General features: G+C 32.9%; 1 protein-coding gene across 1 annotated transcript in view; it reads right to left on the bottom strand.

The window, feature by feature from the left end:
- Window positions 1-4507: 4507 nt before the first annotated feature.
- LOC106478147 (ubiquitin carboxyl-terminal hydrolase 2-like) overlaps window positions 4508-15325 on the bottom strand; it is a 29764-nt gene continuing 18946 nt past the window's right edge. Inside the window, exons 4-12 of the mRNA XM_022381706.1 lie at window positions 14456-14567; window positions 14056-14169; window positions 11365-11429; window positions 10921-11024; window positions 10489-10566; window positions 9327-9405; window positions 8263-8370; window positions 6039-6165; window positions 4508-5371 (exon numbers count right to left, since the gene is read on the bottom strand). Coding sequence (XP_022237414.1) covers window positions 5284-5371; window positions 6039-6165; window positions 8263-8370; window positions 9327-9405; window positions 10489-10566; window positions 10921-11024; window positions 11365-11429; window positions 14056-14169; window positions 14456-14567 — 875 coding nt within the window. The 3' untranslated portion in view covers window positions 4508-5283. The remainder of the gene's footprint in view (window positions 5372-6038; window positions 6166-8262; window positions 8371-9326; window positions 9406-10488; window positions 10567-10920; window positions 11025-11364; window positions 11430-14055; window positions 14170-14455; window positions 14568-15325) is intronic.

Raw genomic sequence — 15325 nt, 5'->3', positions numbered from 1 at the left:
AAATGAGAACAAAGGGAAGGTTGAAGAGTGTTCGGTAAAGGAAATTGGATACTTCCATTCGGGAGTATCCGACTTCTTCAGGTGCCTCAGAGAAAGAACACCAGTGTAGATGGTAACAAGCCATGAGGGGATGGCCTGATCATCGGATTCACCAATCTAATTCAGTGTTAGACACATCTCAGTTAAGTTCATTTGGACAAGAAGGCTAAACGTTGTGATGAAAGGCCATCATCATTTACTTGCAAATAACTTTGCCCACAAGGTATGCAAACACACTGTCAGATGGGAGTGTTATGGCAGTGAATAGAGCTTTCAGCATACTGCAAAGAAAGTTATAACCATCGGAGGTAAAACTGAAGTTTATGATACTCTATGTACAAACTCTGGACTGGAGAAGAATGTGATGCAGAGGATCCAACTTCTTCAGTGTAGAGACCCATAGCACAGCTTTTTTGACTGAATTCGCAAGAAAACTTGAGTAAAGAATACCCATAAGCTCCCAAAGAAATGGATGATATGATGTATAGAATATTAATTGCTCTTGTAACACTGGATTTTAAGTTGCTTGATATGAGGAATGAAATTCGGTTTGTTCACAAATAGAAGTCCTAAGAACTTTGTCTCAGCTATCATCAGGACCGCGCACCTCCCAGTGGAGGCTCAGATGAGAGTGTAATCCCCGTTGGTAGCAGGAATGGGTGTAGACGATTTTAGATGATGGAAATTTATAAGTGTTTACAGTGGTCAACTCATACGATTTATTAATAATGGTTTGGAAGTGCCACTCAATGTACCTCACATTCATTGTCCGACAGGAAACTTGCACATCATCAACATTTAGGCTGTTTACAACTATGCAGTAGAAAGTTGTTGAGTGATGGTATCAATCTTAATGCTAAAAAGTATGACACTCAAGACTTAACCATTAGGTATTGTAAGTTCCTATATAACAAATCGGTATAACATTGATCACATACATATTTGTTACGATTTCTATGCCAAAACAAGCAATTATAGATAAAGTGCTACGCAACCCATAACATTTAATGTTATGTAACATACTGAACTTCTATGTAGTATTATAGGCTTTCTCAAGATACAAAAAGATCAAAACAATATGATCCCTCCTGAGAAAGGTTTCTTTGACTTTCGTTTCAAGTTGAATAAGGTGGTTCATCGAGGATTGCTGTCTATGGGAATCATTCTGGGTGAGAAGCAGCTGTCTGATTCGAGGAACCAAACAAATTGAACGTTAACTATCCTCCTCAAGACCTTACAGAAACAGCTAGTTAAAGCAATTAGAAGAAATCTTGAGATTATTCCGAAGCTTAGGAATGGCGCCACAAATTAATTACTCCTCCTACAACCAAATTCAGTTCAAAACAACTAAAAGAAGACCAAGAATAGCAGGAGAGAAAGAGATGGTTTAGTATCTCATAATGGATGTCTTCTGGTCTGACTGATGTAGAGGAAGTTTAAGTTTCATTTAAGTAAATGGTTATTTATAGTCATAAAGACAAATGTGGGCTAAAAATTAGGGTTATTTTGGCCCATGTCTTGATGGCCGAGAAGGCAGGGTAACAAATGGAGGTGCTTGAATGGTAGGAATAACACTCTTCAATAGCATTGACAATACCCTCTATGTCAGCTACTTTATGTCCATTGAGTTGCAAGTTCTTGAGTATGGAATGTATACTTCTCCTTCACTTTTCGAATCTTGTCTCAAACGACCTCGGAACAAATGTTGAAAAATATGCTGGAAGTGAAATCAATCCAACATTACCTCTGGCATTGACATCTGATCTACCATGGACGAGGATACCTTGAAAAATGATCGAGTTTTTAGGGATGGTATATACAGCTGGACTACATGATTGGTTACTGACTTTTGAAGGCAGTAACACTTGGTTGATTAACGACAACGGGATCAGACTCAGAGAGAGTGGCTATTAGAAGCCAGTCGGCCTTCTCCAGTTCCCACTGAGGCATACAGATTGAGTGCCAATGACTGTGCCTCAGAATGACGTTAAAATAATCCCTGCCTCGTGGTTCATCAAGACTGCTTGATCAACTTCATATCTGGGTAACAGGCAAAGAGTGTATATTATGATGATCTAACCACCAGCGGAGACACAGACTGCAATAGCCTTCAGTTGCGTAGTAAGTGAGACAGGCATGGGGGGGGGGGAGTATGCTGGCTAACCAGCAATGCTACTCCCCCAAGAAAACAAAAATCACATAACCTGTCCTTACACATTAAAAAATTGTCGAATGGAAATAGAAAAGGTAGGTTTCAGAAATATATCTTTTATATAAATTGGTTAGAGATTTATTACCAACTAAGTTAGAAAGAAAACAACAACAATTCAATGCATAAAAATGTCCAGTTTTACCTAGAACATTGAGTAGCCCTAAAGGAAAACCTTTAAGAGGTATATCCTTTTAGCTTCCCACTTTATTTTCTTTTTCCATGGAAGGTCGATACATCTTCGTGGACTCCACCAATAATGGAATTGGCAGTGCAACATCACTCTAAAGAGAAACGATGAGACCATACTGGACTGGACTCGATTGCTTTAGAGTTTGGCAAACAGGCAAACAAATTGGTGTAAAGGTCGATTTCTCCCTTGGGCAGTCCACGGAGGAAGATAGAGTCTTAACATAGGACGAAATAACCTCAAAAGGGGAACAGAATATAGGTGCTTGTAACCTAATTGATGTAGAGGAACATATAGCAGAAGCATAACTGTACTTCAAAACTGCTTCACCTGTTGCACGTTTTCCTCATTCTTTTACTTTGGACAAGGCCTAAAATAAGAAGGGCGAGTGCTTTGACAGTTTAAAAAAGCAAGGCTCATACATACATACATACAATACTGTCTTTGTTATTATCACACAATGTGCAAATACAGGAGAACCCAACAAAAGGTATTTGAATGACCAAATACCTGGTAGGTGAAATTTATGAGTAGATTTGTGATATATGACTGCATAAAACAATTAAAATATTCATTTTTGTGTTGACAGGGAAGCAAAGAGAAGAAAACATAAAAATAAGAAGCCTGGTAAATTGATATTTCTCATTCTTAAAACAAAAATCTGCCAGACAGTAGTAACCCTCTGATATTTCATCTCATGGAAAAATTCACTGTGTTCTAAGAGAACCTGGATATGAGCCTTTTCCAAGAGCTTTGTGTTACAAAATCAGCTCACAGTCTTTTGATCTAAATGTTTCAACAAGAATATCTACCATTAAAGATTTGTAACTCATTGAGGGTAACCAGCCAACCCTCTAATATTTTTTTTTCCAAATAAAAGATGACATTTTACCCAAACTATAGTCATATAATGAATAAAAGATGAAAAAATGACGCACAGGCGGTTTAATAGATGAAGGAAAATCGTCAATAAGTCATTTTTTCAATTACCATTTTAGTGATTAGGTGTAAAATTAGATACGATATAAAAAGAAAAGTTGGTGTTATCTGACCCCACCCATCATGAAGCCCTAGAATTGTTCTACATTGTAAGAAGCTCCACATTTTGAGGACAGTGCATCAACACTAGGGTTTCAATTGGCATTATACCCGAACTCCGGTACCAGATACAATCTCCATAATCACTTTTGAAAATATCTGACACTGCACTCAGCGACCCTTTCGACTATTGACCAATCAAGTAATCCTGGAGGTACCACCCTAAGGCTTTCTATGTACAGGTATTCAAGGCTAAAAACGTTATCTGTAAATAACACATACATATACAAAAATATTAGATTCAGAAAATTTTCAAAGGTTATGGCTAATTTCTATAACCGTTAACTTTGTACAAGATCATAAATAGGGAGGTGTGTCGACACCCTCCTACGTAAGCTTCAAGGCTTTTACTATTAAATCCAAACCAACAGATGGCGCAACAAATACTGGAATAGACCTGGAAGATTCAGACCGTTATAAAAAAACAAAAAAAATACTTGTATTGGAAGTCGAAACGTCGAGCTGTTTAATTAATTGTGATAAAATCCTTTATGGCTCAACATTTGAAAAATCTAAACAGAAAAAAAGCATTTAAAATGCAATAAATATATATGTTTAATATAAGTTATCTGAATTAATGAATTTGTTTCTAAAATAATACTTTTTCGGTCTTTAGGATAATTTTTGTCAAGTTTGCAATTTTTTTTTCAGAATTCTCAGTTTCCTAAGTGTATATAAAGCACAATTATCATGTATCCTGTTTTCAATAGTCAATGTGTGAATCCTGATTGACCATGATAGTAAAATAAAGTTAGTAATGTGGTAAATACAACATTGGTTTATATCAAGTCTGAATCAATGCATGTTTTTTTTTACACTATTTCATTATCATTAGATAAGATCTTGGATTAACAGGATAACTCGTCAAATGTGAGGCAGTGTGAATTTTGTGTGTAAAGAAAGATTAATAATGTCTGGTTTTATGTGAATATGGTGTTGTAAACTAAAAAGAAAAGGACATTTCAAATATATTCATATAATTCTTTCAAACATCCAATTTTTTATTATTCTAGTAATTGTCAAGGGTGTTAATCTGCTAATATAAAATTATATTGAACTGTTTTTGACACCAATAAAATTATTTTCACTTTGCTTGTTAAAGATTACATATTTCGTTCTTATCTTGTTTTAGTTTGTAATGTCCAGGAATAGCAAGAGGGTTGGTAGTGGCGTCATCACGTATACGTGCATGCACTATCTGTTACCGCCACAAATTCAATTATATTAATTTTTATTCAAGGTTTATATGAAGAATTATATAGCTACAATCTTAAATAGCTCTGAAAGCCAACCTGGCAAGATAGAAGACCATAAATAAAATATTTCATATAACCAACCACACTACATACCAGATATTACAATCTTCCAACCTCTGTACATTCAAATTAATTAAATTTTGTAAATAATGGATTTTTTTATGTGAACATCTAGAAAACTATTGTCAATACGATTCATAACAAGCCTAATTTAAACATGCTAAAAGTATCGGTAATTTTTTTGCCTAACAGCAAATTAGTATTAAAATTCTCCCAGTTTATTGAAAATAACAAATTCTTTAAGATAAAATTTCTTTGTAATAATTTCCAACAAAATATAGATGATTAATTCAACAAACGGCTTATTTCAGTCCAATGGTCGAGAAGCTCCAATAATTGCTGACCATTTGGTAAAATGTTGTCCAATAGAAAGAGCTCTCTTGTCATGATTATTACCATTATATACACAGTGAAATAATATCTCATAGAGATTACAATCGTGAACAGTGACTTGAGAGTTCATAAAACAGGATGTATGCGTTAGAAGATACTACGCGTTTGGAAGATACCTTGGAAACCCTGCAATAAAACGAAAAGCACATGTCATTGAAAACAATTTACCAGTCACTAATCTCTATACGAAAGATTTATATTACAATGTTGAGAAGAATGACAAATAAGATTAACTGACAGAAACCAATTACATCATACTGTTTGAGTTTTCTTATTGTATATTCTCATTGCTAGATTTTTTACTGTGCTGCAGAGATTCAAAAGAACATCCAGATTTGGTGTTATAATTTATTACTTTAGCAGGACTGTCTCTACTTGCTTCTAAATAAAATAATAATCCTAAAATAGTTTGTTACATCCTTCATTTCGACCCAATCTTCTATACTAGATGGGTTATGCATTATTTGGTTTGTAAAAATACAAAACAAAAAAGTTTTTAACGACTCGCAACTATAGTTCGGCGGTGTGCGTGAGGCCTAAAACCAGGTCAATACAGATCTGTGTAAAAACACTTAACATTGCGTTAATACATACAATGAAATAGAACACGGGCAATAATTAAGGGAACACATCTACAAAAAATTCCATTTAAATAAAACATTAAAAGCTTCTTACAGCCTTCCTATTGGGTAATTAAATGTATCAATAGACAGGACCAGGACTTGTAGCCTCATATGTACAAATATAGATGAAAGTAATACAATAAACTATTGTTGAAACACGTGTAACTTACTTTGTATCATTAAACTGATGCCACTCTTCAGTATATGGGTGTCGACAGACTGCCGTGTAGTGTCCAGAATCGCCAGATCCACTGTGATTAGCCACAGCGTAAAGATTGTACATCGGAATGTAGGAAACTGCAAAGTAAGTTAAACTTAACACGTGAATAAAGAAAATCTCCCGCGAAACTAATTACTTATGAACATTTGAAACATCTGCATACCTGTGATAAATTTTTATCAGAATAACTGTAACATTACATGGTTGTGATCAATGTCCCTATGATATAACATGTACACTTTTGCAATATATAACTTCAGAATAATTAAAAGATATACACATTAGTGATCAATGTCTTTAGGATTAATGGAACGTGTGGCCACTTTTGATCAATGCTCTAGGGATAAGTATAACGTGAACGTGTGTATATATATATATGATCAGTGTCCTAGGCATAACTGTAATGTGTACACAGTTTTAATCCATGTATTCAGAATAAGTTATAAGACTTGTATACTTTTTATCAATGTTATTAGAATACCAGTTAAATAATTCAACATGTGATCAATGTTTGTAGAATAACTAGATTATTTATACATACGTAATCAATGTCTTCGCTATGATGCTAGTATGTCCAAACTTTACGATAAATATAAAATGTATATTTTAATGAACATCCTGTTAAGATACCCATCACCCCTCTGCTCAATATTAATCAGTTACTCTCATTAGCATAAACCAAAGACAAACAATTATTTTCAGAGGTAAGTATATATGTACTTATATATATATATAGAGTGCTACAGAATAACTCTTTAAAAGTTAAATCATATAGAGTTAAATAATTACAAATAACCAAACCAGGAAAGTATGAAGTAAAAAAACAACAAAATAAAAAGGAAATAACAGTGCCCCGATAAGAATGAGGTAGAGACGCATTGGATTAAGAAGTAGGAAAAGTGTTGAAAGTGAAAGATGCATCAAAAAAGTACAAAACATCTGAACAACGACAACCTACTGAAGATAAAAAAAAGGCACAGAAATGGTACAAAAAACAACAACAAATATACCGGCAAAACAGAGAAAGAAATATATGAAAGTTAATTAGGGAAATATCTATAAAGTTGAATTAACAAATTATAGCTCATATAAGTAAATCATGTTTCTAAGTACATTACTTTAAAATGATAAGTTAGAGAATATATACATCTGGCTACTCATTTGATAAAACTTCCAGGATAATTTGAATTTCGCGCAAAGCTACACGAGGGCTATCTTAGCAGTGAAAGACTAGAAGGAAGGCAGTTAGTTATCATCACCCACCACCAACTCTTAGACTACTCTTTTACCAACGAATAGTGGGATGGACCGTCACATTATAAATGCCCCACGGCTGAAATGGCGAGCATGTATAGTGGGACAGGGATTCGAAACCGCGATCCGCAGATTGCGAGTCAAGCGCTCTGACCACCTGGCCAGGTGAGAGACTTCTAGGATTCAGGTATAAATATTAATGACCAGAGAGAGAAGGCAACTTTCGAGAAACACCCGCCGCCACAAAAGCATTATCCAGTTCTTTGAATCAAAGAACGGAAATGCCTGTCTCTTTTATAACGCATCCACATCTGATAATGCGAAGCACGCTCAGAAGCATTACGTTTCGAATGCTGAACCCTTTGATACTTAGCCTGACATGTTAACCACTATGCCACGCCTAGCCTGGATAGTTAAAATGTCCGGATAATATATATATGCTTAGGTATATTTGTGTATGAAGAAAGATTTATAATACAAAAACTATTTCAACGAGTATAACATGTCAATGTAAAATGCAATTTTTTGGTTATCTTAAATTCAACAAAATAACTACAGATAAAAGATAGGCGTACTGATTACTGTGCCAGTACAATGTGAAGTAAAATAAATATATTTAAGGAGTTAGATAGTATGCACAGATTCATGGTTCAAAATCTGTTACCAGAGAAACGAACTCAGCGCTTTTGGATTGTGGGTACGATATAAGGTGGTCAAATCCTATTATTCGATCAGACAAGAGTGGTCCAAGAATTGACGATGGGTGATGTTGACTAGTTGCATTCTCTCTAGTCTATCAGTTTGAAATGAGGGGTGACTAACATTAAAAGTAAAATAACCAAAGATCACTTTTAGGATGCATATAATCGATTATGCGCAACTAAAGTTTTGAGCTTATTTATTTTACCAACAAATCTTACCACGTTCTGATGCAAAAGGTCGAAGATTGAAGTTTTTCAGTGGATACTCTACGTTTGCGGTGAATTCTTTTGGTTGATTTTTCCCAGCTAAAGAAAAGCGTTTTATGTCTACGTAATTTATCAAGGAATTTAAGTATGCGATATTATACCTTTTAAATTGATTTCAAATAAACTGGAAACTGTGCAAACTGCTTTCTAAAATAACTTCTACTAGATGTGTTTATCTAAGATTTTTAAGCTTGGAAATGTTTTGAGAGAATTTAAATAACTAGATCTATGTTTAATTTTGACACTATGCTACTATTTTTACCTGTAACCCTAGAGTTGGCCAAGGTAACTAATGGTAATGATAATTGTACCTCATTTTAAACGAAGAATATACTTTGTGTGAATTTTTTAGCTTGTTTTTATCTTATGTAAACCTAAAGTAGATCGGTAACACCTTTCAAATAGAACAAGAGTAATGTTATGGTACTTGTGTTAAGCATAGTGTTAAAAAAAAGAATTAAGCTGCTAAATTTATAAGCTTAAAAACTATATACATATTTTTCAATTGTAACCACAAACATGAAACTATTAATTTAACCTGCTAATTACTACGTGTTGGCCAATAAATTAATTAACACTGACTAAGAATAAGAAAAATTAAAATTTGTTAATTATTTTGTATTTTTAGATATTGCAACATTATAGCTGCATCAGTTTTTGTTTTACTTGTGCCAATCGTTTTGTCGTACAAAATCAATTTGTTGGTGCCGCCACCTATTGGGCACTTCGGTAAAATCTGTTTCATTCACTGTGGAATAAAAGATTCTTATATCTATATTTAATATACATTTACGCACTGTAAACGTGTTAAAAATCGTGGGAATGACCAAACTTTACCATATCCTATTTTCAATAACAACTGAAAAACATATTTCATAGCTTTTGTATTAAACAATGCACATATTGTTAAATACTATAAAATACTTACTTATATTTAAAAGAAATGTTACTATTATTTGAGGATTTTATTCCAAATTAATAAACAAAGCCACAATAACCGCAGTAGAAAAGGATACGAAGAACAAGAATCTGAGGAAACTTGTGAATGGAGAACCTTTTGGAACACCTCTGTCTTGTTTTACATTGGGAGCAAGTCTAGAAAATATTTATAATAACATGAATTTTTCCCTCTAAATAACAGAAATTTTCCAGCTAGTGTCATTCATTTAGTTGAGATAAAATTTTATTTATGTAAATATAAACTGCTAGTTTAATATTATTTTGACGTAAGCCTAACTTCGTTGTTCTGTATTTTTTACCTGTCCCTCGGTGTGACAGCCATAAGTTTACAGACTTACAATGCTAAAATCCAGAGTTCGATTCCCCGCGATGGACACAGCAAATAGCCCAATGTGGCTTTACTCCAAAACAAACAAACTATATTTTTTAGTCATCTATGGTAGTACCCGAGCCCTAGACATTACTCTTCTATAATTTAATAAATTTATCAAAATGTATATACATTCCTAAGGAAAAGTACTTCCATTGTAACCTACATAAAGAAAGCGAACATTAGATAAATATTCAGGTTAACGGAGTCATGTTATACAATTAAACTTCATTAAAACGTGTGATTAGAAAATTATCCAAAGATCAACCGTTCTTCAAGCAGTTGAAATAATATCTGTAAACTTTAACAGTATTTGTATTATTAAAGCTTATATCGACAGTTTAATAGTCATAAGCAAGGAACTTGTCAAAGTTCAGAAATACGTGCTCTGAGTCATCCCAAATTATTATCTAAAAGTATCAAGAGATGGCGCAACATACCTTACAACGATAAACGGGTAATATTATATAGATCTGAAGAAGTGAATAAAAAAACAATAAAAAGCAGGAGTATGGTAAGACTAACCTATTGGATTTTAACTTATAGTTACCGTCAAACTATGCCAGTTTTCAATCACTCCCTTTAAAACTGACTCGTAAATACCAAATAATATATCTTATTTATTCTTACCAAAAATACCTATAGTATTCTGTAATATTTTAGAAATATCAGTATCAGAGTAATTTCAACTTTTGTTCTACTTGATAAGTGACGTGAAAAAAATGGGCTGTCTGGCATTTTGCTGTCACTAATGCTTTTTTCTGTTCTCACAGTTTTTTATTTTATCTGTTACATAGGTACTCATTAAATGCCCACTCATCTGTTAGAAAAAAAGTAAAACAACTTACTGGTTTTTCATCTCCGTCTAGAAGTTCCTCCTTCGTGAACAAATCCAAACATTGCTGTATAGAAACCTTGTTAAATCCCTGCAACAAGGAAACCATATCCACATTAAACTAAGAGAAATTGCTTCCATTGTATTAGCATCGGTTTATTATTTATTAAAAGTTATGTACAGAATAAAGAAATCTGTAAATAATTTCGGAGTTAAAATTCATCACGTCTTTAGTACTTGTTCTTTGTCCTCTGGGCGCATTTTGTCTAAGTTGCAAAAAACTAACTCAAAGATTCATAACTTTTTAAACATTTTAAAACACTAGTTTTAAGAACAAATCTTACTTAAGCATCTATTTGGTCGACAACTTTTTACGAAATAGTTGAACTTACAGCTGTTATTCAATGATTAACACGTTTGTGTTAATATGCTACTTTATTTATACCTTAGGAATGGATACAGAGAGATCCCAGAAAGGGTCAAAGGTTACAGATGCGTGCCCACACACTAAACATTGAAGCGTACTTCTCAGTTGACCAAGAAAGATGTCTATACAAATAAAAAACAAAAATATGTATCCATGTTCTACAGTTAATTGTAACAAGTTCTAGAAAATACATTTTCAATGCTAAATGCCATTTGTTTTCAGTTGATTAATCTTTTCTTGAGCATCCTTCTGAAATTCACTACTTTTATTTTAAAAATTTGAACAGTAATTTAAGCATTAATTTTACGTTTACTTAAAATAGCAGTTGTACTATTAATTGTTTTTAAAACAGCTAACCAAAAATGTAAAAGTATTTTAGTTTTACCAGAATTATAGAAATGTGAGCCAGTAAAGCAAATACTTGAAATAAAATTAGAAATGAATATTTGTTGTATTGCCTACCTATGATTTTACTGTTGTCATTCCTTAAATATCTTTGACATGCTTCAGTAGATTTCTGAGATTCGCTGTTAAAGACATGACGATAAACAGACATTAATATTTATAAATTATAAATCTATAATTATATTTTACAAACATGGAAACAACAGTTGTCCTTATTCTATCAATATGTTTAACTAATGTATTACAAACAAGAAAGAACAATTGTTTTTTTATTCTATCAACACGTTTAATTATTGTTTTAGACATATAGAAACAACAGTTGTCCTTATTTTATCAATATGTTTAACTAATGTATTATAAACAAGAAAGAACAATTGTTTTTTTATTCTATCAACACGTTTAATTATTGTTTTAGACATATAGAAACAACAGTTGTCCTTGTTTTATCAATATGTTTAACTAATGTATTATAAACAAGAAAGAACAATTGTTTTTTTATTCTATCAACACGTTTAATTATTGTTTTAGACATATAGAAACAACAGTTGTCCTTGTTTTATCAACACATGTACCTTAAGTGGCATTAGTAATCTTTAGTTTTGATGTATATAGGTCTATGTTTTTAAACCTTTCCTACTATAGAGATGATTTTATTGTGTATAAAGCGTCCTTAAAATCATAAACTTGAACTATATATTACATAGAGTAACAATTTTGCTTCTGATTGTTTTTTTAAACGAATATAAGTATTTTTATTATAAACTTTATATAAAAGACCTGGTAAATCAACATAACTTAAATACTGTCTAAAAAGAAAATAGAATATCAAAGCTTCCCCCCAATCCACAGTAGTTGTGTTGTAAGGTGCTAAAAAAATCAAAGCTTCCCCCCCAATCCACAGTAGTTGTGTTGTAAGGTGCTAAACAAATCAAAGCTTCCTCCCCCCCCAATCCACAGTAGTTGTGTTGTAAGGTGCTAAACAAATCAAAGCTTCCCCCAATCCACAGTAGTTGTGTTGTAAGGTGCTAAAAAATCAAAGCTTCCCCCAATCCACAGTAGTTGTGTTGTAAGGTGCCTTCTGTCCTGAAGGCTGCAGAAACAAAGATACTTAACATCAGTAACATTGAGTTTAGGTTTTCTGTCTCTTCCTTTCCTATTTTCCTGTCTCAGTCTCACAATCTAAGGTGTATTTAATAGTGTTTGAGGAGCATTTCAAGTCTCCAACAATTTGTTGGAGAGTCCAACTAGCATCATGTAAAGGTTTTATGAGAACTCTCTGCTCTACTGACAATTCTCTACGCTTTTTGGTCTGTGACCTCACAATAAAACTTAATATATAGTGTTAAACACTTTTTATCTAGGTTATTTGTGGTGTGCTATTAAACTGATTTCTTCTAGCATATACCAGTACCATATGCTAGCTTCTTTCTATATAGTTAAGACACTGCAGACTCTATTTCAGACTCTAAATTTGATCAGTATGTTCATTCAAGCAGAACCCTTATTACATGCCCTTGGTACAGGTATATGGGAATTCTAAAGAATGATAAGTATTCTCATTCTGGCTCATTCAGTTGTCAACAGGGATCAGTGAAGCATTACCAAAGTGTTGAAATTGACATTCTGTAAGAATTAGCCCCATAAAATGGAAAGATTGACAAAATATTATCATGTCTTAACACTTTTGCACAGTAGTGTATGTATAAATATATTTATTTTTTGAATGATATGTAGACAAAACATGTACAAAACATTTTTATGTAATATATATGTCAGATATTAGGAGTCTGTTTTTCTCAGATGGATTTGGTATCAAATGAACAAATAAAGGATCTTGTGATATAAATAATTTTAAATAAAAAGTAAAAAAAAATTATCTAGTTATATCTTTCCACTAAGGGCTGTTTAAATAACTTAGAACTAGTTGTATGTTAAACATTATTTGGTCATCTATAAACGATGAATTTAAATAAGAAGTTGTGTATCATTTTTACAGTATCCATGTACAGATAATTTTCAGTACAATTTGGAAACTGGAATATGAATTATTTTATATTATACGAGAAACTTTAGACGATGATTCATTTTATGATTGAATAAACTGTTTACTTTTGTTTGTTTGTAGTTAAGCACAAAGCTACAGAATGGGCTATCTGTTCTGTGCCCACCGCGGGTATCGAAACCCGGTATTTAGCGTTTAAAGGCTTACACTATTTATAACGAACTGTGTTTAAATTGTTTACTTATACACGTTATTAGAAATCCACGTTGCAAAGTTTCCTCCTTTATTTACATACTAATGACCCAGTCTGGCTAAAAAAAGAAGAATAGAGAGAACTCTGAGAATGAAAAATTAAACATCTATTTCTAATATAACCTGCGTTTGATTATGACAGTAAACGCTAACCTTCTCTTTAGTCTTCTGGGCCGAATGTATCCCAGGGTTAGTTTATTCGGACTGAGAATCCGAGGGTTAATTACTCGCGTCCTGTTGCCACGAGAAGTGAGAAGGGCCGTGGGTGCGTATTAACATTGATGATCACATCCCACTCTTGATGAGACAAAATAGGCAGATATAGGCAGTGGGATCTGTTGCCTAACTTTAGTATTTTGTCATGATGCAAATTCACTTGCTTTAAACTTATGGTTTGTTATAGGGAATAAACTAATGAAACATAAAATATGTTAATAAGAGCTGCTTTTGTTGTTGTTGAACAAAAATACAAAAGTTTTAACAATCCATCTTACCTGAGAGTTTCGTCTATGTCTTGTGTAACAGTAGGTAGTATTGTTCTAACCGTATTGACATCTTCGTGTAATCCTTGCAGTAAGTACCGCAAAAATTCTTGTGCGTCTTGTTGACTGTAAAGTAAAATAAATAAATAATGCCTCCATGTTAGTTTGGTCAGTATTTTCTATGTGTGTGAATATCACCGAAATAAATCGAGTTTTCAAGAAAAACAAAGAAATAGTGTACTCGCTACAAAGCTGTTTACGTTTGTAATAAAATATAAAATTACATCCAGTGTCTTCATTTCCATTTGGATAGTATTAATCGAGACACGTGTTACGTCTGATATGCATTTAAAAAATCACATTAGCTTATAGCATTATTAAATTAAATAGATGCGTGACTGTAGATACTCGCCTGTTACTTGGAAAACATGATGTAAAAACACGGAGTTGGCTATGGAAATCTTTCAAACAGGTTGGTACACTGCTGTTAGCTCTAGACATGGAGTGAACCAGTTTTGCAAACGCTACAGATAATGAAATATTTATCACTTATATAGCAAACTATGAAATTTCACTTAAAGTAGCTTACGAATTAAAAAAACAATCATTTATAAATATATGACGGCTATCACTCATAACCTCTAAGTTACCAGTTTTTAAGACAAACGTGCCTAGAGCGATATGTTTCGAACAATCGTATCTTATATTTTACTCCTACGCACTCTAGACACAGACACATTTACGAAAACTATCGTCATATCATTGTTTTGTTTTATAACTTTATAGGACAATGGTTAAAAAGAGTTGAAAATTACGTCGCAAGCTTTTCATTTCATTTATTTTTCAGGGAAAATATTTACAAGCGTCAAAACATAATTACGGGAGTAAAACATCACAAAGTTATTTGATTTGTGTCTGAATTTGATTAACTGTTGCGCTTTTAAATACCACTTTCCATGAAATGTTTATTTTTTCTCGTCTGCTCCTGGCCATTTTTGAAGTTCTTGTTGAAAACATTGTTATAGCATTTCTCCACTTTTTCTGTCACTTTTGAAATATACCTTGACACAATCACACGTAGAAGTTTTAAAGATGGCTTCGTCCTATCATGTTAGAAACGTCCTCTTCATGAAGCGAAAACAGGGACTGGTAAAAAACTGGGCTGTGTGGCAGACAGATTATCTAAGTTATTGCAGCAAGACCTAGTATTTATTTCATTAAACTGTAAAGATGGAATTCAGAAATGAAAAATGGAGAAAGTTTACAAAGTATGCACAGTGAT

Source organism: Limulus polyphemus, unplaced genomic scaffold, assembly GCF_000517525.1.
Source record: "Limulus polyphemus unplaced genomic scaffold, Limulus_polyphemus-2.1.2 Scaffold9, whole genome shotgun sequence".
NCBI lineage: Eukaryota > Metazoa > Arthropoda > Merostomata > Xiphosura > Limulidae > Limulus > Limulus polyphemus.
Note: the sequence above shows the minus strand (reverse complement) of the source record. Positions and strands in the feature narration are given on the sequence as shown.